The sequence below is a fragment of the Lactuca saligna genome, chromosome 4, assembly GCF_052625555.1.
Source record: "Lactuca saligna cultivar CGN05327 chromosome 4, ASM5262555v1, whole genome shotgun sequence".
Lineage (NCBI taxonomy): Eukaryota > Viridiplantae > Streptophyta > Magnoliopsida > Asterales > Asteraceae > Lactuca > Lactuca saligna.
The window spans coordinates 134808427-134817758 of NC_136420.1; the positions used below are offsets into that span (position 1 = coordinate 134808427).

Here is a 9332-nt window from a genome sequence, read left to right on the forward strand (position 1 = left end):
TTTGGCCAGTGATATGCTTATATCTATTTAAAATTATTCAAAATATAATGGTTTCTATTCAGTTATGTATCTACAAATAAAAATGAGTAAATTGATTTCAATATCATCAATTTCAAACAAAATTAAAATAAATAACAAATAACGAAAATCAAAATCATAATGACTCAGGAAGTCGATTTGGGTTTAAAGAACAGGAAATAGAGAAAATCACACAAATGAGTTTCAAGTGGAGGACTAAAAATGGGAGTACGATACCTGAAAAAACCTTCAACATTCCTCCATATGTGGTTGAGATTGGAGTGTGATTACAGTGAGTGTATTGTGCTCCATCAATTGACAAGTTATCTGGATATATGATAGAAGTGCTTTCACCAGTCACATTTCTTGCTGCAAATCAGAAAAAAGAAGTGGAAAATGAATCTTTAATTTACATTAAGCTTGGAAATTTGAGACCATGGAGAAAAAGTCAAAGAGACAAACAGAGACTATTGAGGGTATTTTAGGTATTTAAGTTTTTTTCTCAAACTACACGTCAAGACGAACTAACGAAGGGAAGGTATTTTAGGATTTTGATTTAGTCAGATTTTCATCAAACTGTTTGTCAAGTGGAACACACTATATGAGTACTATTGAAGGGTATTTTAGGTATTTTGTTTGCAATAAAATATTTTTTTGTCAAGTATGAGTACTATTGACGGGTATTGTAGTATTTTAGGTATTCTATTTATAGTCAAAGATTACAATAAAAATGCATGTTAAGTAGAACAATAATATGGAGTAGGATTGAAGGGTATTTTAGGTATCAGATATCTAGAGTCAAAGATTTTTATTAAACTAAGACGTAGGGGTTGGTACTAAAGGGTATTTTAGGGACCAAAGAACACCTGGTAGATTGGAAATCAGTAATGATGCACAATCTTCAAAATCATAAAATATACCTGGTTATATGCTTCCTCAGGCTTGCAAATAAAAAACTATAGTGGCACAATTGTTGCCTCATATTTTCTAACTTCCCTAGGATGCAATGCCCCTAAGTTCAAAATCCCCATAAGTTTAACTTCAGCTTCAATCTTTCCATCCTACAGTGATAACCATCATTTAAATAAGGGAAAATTCATAATTGGGTTTTGAATTATGTATAAAAAATTACCTGGTAAAAGTGCCAATAGGAATCATATTCATAATTATAGTACTTATAGGCAATGAACCAATTTGAACAAAAAAAAACAACAATAAATTTACCTAGAAGGAGAACGATCAAGAAGGCAGGTAGCGGGAACAGAAGATGGAGATAACAGTGGAGACAGCATGGAGATGATGATCGACACTCAATCAAGATTTCATGAAATCTATTCTGTTTACTTTGCTTTTCTTGTAAAAGTAAACAACAAAGTTTACTATCACGATCATTGAATTCTTGGTAACTAATAGTTATACCTTAACAGTGGTGATATCATCAGGCTTCTTTCCACTTATCACAACTAAATACCTGAAGGGAGGCTCCCATATCCATAGATTACCAGTTACCTGAAGCCCTAAGCTTAGATGATGTCAAATGTTATTAACAATTCAATATGTAAAAGCAGAAAAAAATAATCAAAATCAACATATTGTAAACATGCCTAGTGTTTTTACCCTAGTTCTAAAGCTTTTAAGTCAGATTCCAATCAGAAAAGGGCCTTCCTGTTGTTACCCACCCACTATCTATCTTTCTCATATTTTTATCCTGATTTTTTTTCTTGTTCCCAACTTTTAGTTCCTACCATGGGAAACATGGATTGTGAGCTTCATGAAAAACTTCATCAGGTTCACATCATGGTGCAAGCTTGAATGAAACAGTAAAAAAAAGTAAGAATTCTATTAATGGATAGAATTACTTGTAATTTTTTCTTTACAAAAAAAATGAGTAACAATCTTGATTTTTAACACATTGATGATTGTTTGTGCTAACATGTTGGATTATCAATCAAAATGAATTTCAAAACCCATAAGATGAATTTCATGAATGCCATTGTTTAATTGAAATCAAATGAAAACAAAGAATCGGTGATGGATAGAACACATACATACCCGGAATTGTGTTCAACATAATTAAACTTCAATAAAACCCTAAATCGAAGGAATCGTCGATCTGCTATGAAAAGAAACCTGAGAAAGCAAAAACCGTACCCAAAATAATAATATATATATAAATTCAATTACCTTAAGTGAATTAATTGAATACTCACATTAATGAGATATAGTTGCAATCATTAGTGGATGATAATTTAATCTTCATAGGAAATGAATCTTACCAATAATAAAGACAAAGAATTAGGAAACAATGAAGTCGAATTCCATAATTTTCAGAAAAAGAAAAATGAAAACGGATAAAGAAACTACCTTGAATTAGGGTTCGTTAAGACGTTCATCATCTACATCTATTCATCTTTGTGTCATCTAACACCTCTCTGCCCATCGCTTATAAAATTTTAGCTTTTGCAGTCAAAATCCAATCAAAGGGAGTTGGTGGCGGTGTTGGCGGTCACTTTACAGAGGTTAAGGCAGAATGGGTTGTAGAAGCACCAACGAAAGATGGAGACATCACTTCTAAAGCCACATAGGACACATGAAGTAAATGTAGGCGGTGGAAAATAGCAGGTGGAGCGAATGTTAGTGGGAGGAAAGAAACAAAAGGGAAAGAAAGATCGTACCTGGTGGCTTAACATTGGTAAAATGATTGGGTCATCCTACAAAGTGAAGTGTAATCGGGTGAAAGGAGCAGAGATATATGGGTGATACGTAAAGCAGGAAAAGAATCGACAATTATGAGAAACATCGATATCTATTGTGGGTATTGAACTAAAGCGAGGAGGACTAGAGATGATCGATGAAGTTGACCACGATTGAGAAAACCAAAACAATCCACTGAAGTCTAATTGAATAGAAAAACCCTTTTGGGTCGATCTATGCCCTCTGTGGAACGAAGAAAGACAAGCGGTGGAAGGAAAAACTGGAAGTGGTATGAACCAAAGCGGTGATGTAAGGAGAATTAAAGGGAATGTTACTTGTGTAAGAATGTTATTGGAGAACAAAACAGTAGGGAAGATATGCAATAAGAAAGGCGGTGGGGGAAGAATATGGGAAGTAGCGGGCCACAAATTCGAATCTGCTTGGAGCATAAAGCAGTGAAAAAACAACACATATATAAAAGAATATATAAAATGGCATAAAATAACCCCTAAAAGAAAACAAAGACAGTTGCAACCCAACCCAAAACCAAATGACCATTATTGCAAAAAAAAAAAAAAAAAAAAAAAACCTATGTTCACTATTCCTAAGTTGAGACATTTTTAATATATATATATATATATATATATATATATATATATATATATATATATATATATATAGGGGATAGGGAATATACATTACAGCTCCACCTAAGCTGAGGTATTAAACCTTTAAAATATGTCGTTTTATCATGTTAAATATACCCGGTTTGCTTTTACTTGGTAAATATATCATGCTCCATAACATTTCTTTCTTTCATTATCGTTTTACGATCTTTGTTATCTTTCTTCAATTATCGTTTACTTCACCCACGTGAAAATTACTAAACCCTAAACCCTAAACCTAAACCTTAAACCTAAAATCTAAACCCTAAACCTAAACCCTAAACCCTAAACCCTAAACCTTACTGTGTCGATCTTCAATTTACATCTTGAAATATTAATCGTGAATCCATAACCGTAATCTTTATATAGTAAAACAATTTATTTTCAAGAGATTTAGTACCTAAGCTTAGGTGGGGTTGTAATGTATATTCCCTTATTTATATATATATATATATATATATATATATATATATATATATATATATATATATATATATATATATATATATATATGGGAAAAGTAAATATACCCTTAAGACTATATAAGATTTAGGAACCCAATATTTAAAACTATGTACAAAATTAGTATGCTTCCTTATTCACATTGAATAACATCGAACACAATGTATCCTTGATTTTCGAATGATTCATGGAAATCACAATTCAATATAAATTGGCCCATGATTAAGGTCGATCGATCGTCTTCTTCAACAAATTTATTTTTTGTGATGCTATTCATCGGTTGAAACACTTACACAAAATTTATTGAACTTTGTTTATGTTATGCTCGTATTATTAATTGAATGTAGGGGTGTGCGCGATGCGGTTTAGTGCGGTTTCGAATCAAAACCGCAAACCGCACCGCATATACGGTTTGAATATTTTAGAAATCGCACCACAAATGTTCAAAACTGCGTGATGCGGTGCGGTTTGATGCGAATGGTTTATACGGTTTGATGAGATTAATTGCTTTTATTTTATAAAAACAAATACAATTTTCGAGTTAAATCGTTTTTAATAAATTGTTATTCATGCTACTATAGTTTTGTAAGTATTATTGTTATTGCTTTATATTGTCGTTATAGTTACTATATTCTTGTAAACCATCAAATCTTGATCTAATAGTGATTTAATGTTACGTTATAGATATTTGGTTATTGTAAGAAATATATTTATATACATCGTTTCTAAATCGTGATTTGAAGTTATAAAAAAATAAAGAAAAAAAGTATATATATATATATATATATATATATATATATATATATATATAACATGCGGTGCGGTGAGGTTTGAACCGCATTTTTATAAATACAAACCGCAAACCACACTGCATAGCGCAGTTTGATAAAATGATGAACTGCAAGCCGCACCACGAAATTCTAAACTGCATTATGTGGTGCGGTTTGGTGCGGTGCGGACGATTTATACGGTTTTTTGCACAACCCTAATTTAATGAATCCAAAACACAAACGGAAAACTTGAATCCTGGTGGGTGTGGATGTAGTCATTTAATCACTTTTTCAAGATTGAATTTGGATTTTCGTTTAGGTTATGCGATTATACATTAACATAAAACCTTATGCGTGGCTATAGACATTCAATCAATTTTTTTTCCTCCAATCACTAACACCATGAAGTTATGAAAAAAATATTTGAACATGAATTAGAAGCCACAGTAATTGATAGTGGATTGAATAACATCGTTAGGCTTGGATGAAGCAATAAAAGAAAACGAACCGATACACTTTACATATTGTTTTTAGGATATTTTTTTTGGTTAAAAATTAAACCACTAATCAAAACTACTATGTTGTTTTAAGTATTAGGTTTCTAATCTTATATAAATTCACTTTTCCATATATATATATATATATATAAAATTTATTTTTATATAGATCACATTTTGTTAAATCTTGATAGCAAATATAAACCCTAAAGTCATAACTTACCGTAATTTAAAACCTTTCGTAATTATATAAACTAAACATCTAAAACATTAAATACATAGTTATAAAAAGAAAAGATGTGAAGAATATGGGAAAAGTACTTGGTAAGAAAAACTTGAAATTTTTATTCTCAAAAGATATAATTACTACAGTAATATGCAAAAAGAAAAAAGAAAAGAGAGATTGGGAAACAGAAGAGAGAAAAAGACAGAAAGCAACAGTACCCTAAGTCACACATCAACCCTAACCTCCCCCCCCCCCCCCCCCCCCCCCTCCCTCCCTTCTTCTTCTCTCTCTTACACACTCATCTTTTTAGCTCCGTCTCTTCTTTTTTTCATCCACACCTCTCTCTTTCTTTCTCTACCAATAATCTAATCAAGAACGCACACACCAGTTTATGTTTGTGTGTGTGATTGAGCAACAAAACATGAACTGATGATATAATACTTAGAAGGTCTGCTTCAGTTTCTTCCAGAAACCCAAACATTGTCTGTTGGGTTAATGCCAAATTAAAGAAAACATCATAGGGAGCAGTTGAGATTTCAAGTAAACTATAGTTCAAACAAAAAACTAACCTTTTTCTTGATTCCACTTCTTCCTTATTAGCTTCTTTCCAAGTTTAATTCTACTTTTGTCCTCTTCATCTTTGCCTTTTCAGTTTTCATGATGATGCAACATACATAGATACACTCATATTATATATATAAATACACTTACACATATCGAAACCTAGAGAGAGAGATAGAGAGAGAGAGAGAGAGAGAGAGAGAGAGAGTGAGAGACAAGATGATGATGAAACAGCAGAAGGTGATTTTGGAAGATAATTTGAGTTCTGCATCGAGTGATCTTTATGCAAATACTGTTAATTGTTGTTCAGAGAATAAAGGTCAAGAAAATGGAAGCAATTATCATCCAAATCAACAGCAGTACTTTGCACATCCACCTCCAAGTCAAAGTCAACCACTACTCAAGAAAAAAAGAAGTCTTCCAGGCAACCCAGGTTCAATATCTCTTAAATCTTAAACAAATTTTCATGAGTTTTCTCCATTTTCATAAAAAAAGTGGTTGCTTTTTCATTAATTTGAAAGGAAAGGTACAAGTTTGGTAACAGTGATGTAGTCAACGAGGGACTATCAGTTGACCTTGGTTCAAAATCTCGTAAATCTTTAATCTTTTTCCATCAGTCTCATAAATAAATTGTGGGTTTTCAATATTTAATTACTTCAAAATGAAACTCATTTGTTTTTTTTTACAACGATTAAGAAAATCAGGAACGGGAATGGATGATATCGATTATGTTATTTCATGTTGTAGATCCAGAAGCAGAAGTGATATCTTTATCACCGAAGACATTAATGGCGACGAATCGATTTGTGTGCGAGATATGTAACAAAGGGTTTCAAAGAGATCAGAATCTACAACTTCACAGAAGAGGACACAATCTGCCATGGAAGTTGAAGCAGAGGAACAAGAATGAAGTTGTGAGGAAGAAAGTGTATGTGTGTCCAGAAGTGAATTGTGTGCACCATGAACCATCTAGGGCTCTAGGCGATTTGACTGGAATCAAGAAACACTTTAGCAGAAAACATGGTGAAAAGAAGTGGAAATGTGATAAATGTTCAAAGAGGTACGCAGTTCAATCCGATTGGAAAGCTCATTCCAAGACTTGTGGCACCAGAGAGTACAGATGCGACTGTGGTACCCTTTTTTCTAGGTAAAATTCTTCCATTTATGATCACAATTCAACATTAAATAGCCCTAAAAATCATGACAAATCCCAACACAAAAGGATAAAAAAGGTTGTCGATTTCATGTAAAATGAGCGTTTTGCATGAACCATGTGGGATATATAAAGAAAGACACATTAAAGAACCCTAAATTCTAAAACCCCATAATAAATGAAGTCCCTTTTCATATTCATTGACAGTATTGATTCTTTAGCTGTTATCTGTGATTAAAAAGTACATTTTTCAATAAACTTTTTTGTGGGTGTCTGTGTTTCTTGGATTAACAACTAATAGCGAGATGGGTTTTTTTCTTTTTTCTGCAAAGTTTTTGTTTTTTTGTGTTTGGATTGTTGTTGTTCATGGTATATTGTCCTTTTTAGTTTTATTTTTAATCTTAAAAAAATATACAGGAGGGATAGTTTCATCACACATAGAGCTTTCTGTGATGCACTAGCAGAAGAAAGTGCACGAGCAATCACCGGAATAGATCCATCCATTCCGGGTCAATTCCCGACCCGATTCAACGATCTTCATCTTCTTAACCCGATTCACAACACCTTTTTGAAAAAAGAAGAACACCCATTTCCATGGCTCCAAACCCAAACCCAATCCCAATCCCAATCCCAATCCCAAGAAAAAGATTGTAGCCCTAGCAGTACTAGTCATGGTGGCAGTGGGCCCAACCTGACAGCCTACCATCCAGCACCATCTGCGTACATGTCAGCTACTGCGTTGCTGCAAAAAGCAGCTCAGATGGGTACAAGTCACCTAAGCAGCAGGAGTACAAGTATACAAGCTCAATGTACAACCTCTACAACAATCTTGAAACCCCACCACCACCAACACCAGCAATACCGAGCTCACGTGTCTACTAACTCTGCAACTATTGGTAACAACAATGGTTGTACAAGTGCTTCAACTGGACTACTTATGTCTTCCCTTGACCCTGAAGAGATGATGGCGTTAGCTTCTTTCGGAAATGTTAAAGATGGTGCATGTGCAGGTGGACCCTCACCCTCACCTTCACATTCACCTTCACCTTCACCCCACCCAACCCCACCTCTACCCCTACCCCTACCCCATCATCCTCATACATCACCTGCTTTTCTTCATCCCATGAACATGAGCATGAATATGAGCATGAGCATGATGATGAATCCAGACGGATTTGCGGATGTGTCGACGTTTGAGGATGCATTTAGTCAAATCTTGGATGCAAAGAAAGAAGATCATGATCATGATCGTAATTTGCATGGAGATCTTGTTGAAAGTCGTCCTTCGAATTCAACCAAACTGCATCATGGTCAAATGATGGCGATGAAAGATTCAAAGAGTAATGGCAATGGTGGTAATATTGGAGGTGGAGTTATGGGCAATGAGGGGATGACAAGAGATTTTTTGGGGCTGAAACCTCCCTCCCATGGCCATGGTGGTATTCTTAAGCATCAACCAAACCCCTAAACCATGGCATGCAAGGTAATTAATGGATTAATTTATCAAATTAGGGTTTTGCCCTTTTCGTAGTTACTTTTTCATGTCTTTTTTGTTACTGTAATACAAAAAGTAAAGAAGCTTTCGAGTCCCTAATGATCTATTTTCGCATTGGAACTTCATACACATGATGCATGATGCTATGCATAAACCATGCTCAAACAATCTCGTTACAGTTACAAAATTACAATTTTTAAGTAGATTTAATGTGCTTCCTTTTACTCGGATTCGTAAGGGTTTTGTTGGAACGGAGATTCTTATGTTTTTTTTTTTTAATATATATAAGGATGATTTAACAACACAGATAACAAAACATATGGGGTAACATTGGATCCTTGATCCAGTACAATGGAAAGATTCCTGAAATGGTGCAATACAGTTAAATATTTTATCTATGACAAATATAAAACAAGGATATTTTAACTCAAGCCCATATAAAAAAATCAATAGGCTAAAAAAAGGATATAATAGTTCGTTGGAGCAACTTCAACGATTTTTATGTTTCGGAGGCCAAGAATTTTGTTAGAATGATACTATAAATATCATCTCCACTCACATAAATAGTAACATTAGGATACATTATTATACTTCTATACGGGTACACAAGGAAATTGGGAAGGGGGTACAAATACGATTTCCCATTTTCTTTCCATCAAAAAATTTAGCATTATTTTTGTCTTAGCTTTTTTTTTTTAACACCAAACATGAAGGTTAAATATGAAGGCTTATAAAAAACACTATTCACAATGTTAATTTCAATTAATTTTTTTAAAACAACAAAAATGAAA

At 33.5% G+C, this 9332-nt stretch overlaps 1 protein-coding gene across 1 annotated transcript; it reads left to right on the forward strand.

The window, feature by feature from the left end:
• Positions 1-5630: 5630 nt before the first annotated feature.
• On the forward strand, positions 5631-8655 carry LOC145042841 (protein indeterminate-domain 7-like). The gene is made up of 3 exons (XM_078991339.1): positions 5631-6326; positions 6641-7040; positions 7464-8655. Exons 1-3 carry the CDS (start codon positions 6113-6115, stop codon positions 8512-8514), a joined length of 1665 nt encoding a protein of 554 aa, XP_078847465.1. The 5' UTR covers positions 5631-6112; the 3' UTR covers positions 8515-8655.
• Positions 8656-9332: the final 677 nt, after the last annotated feature.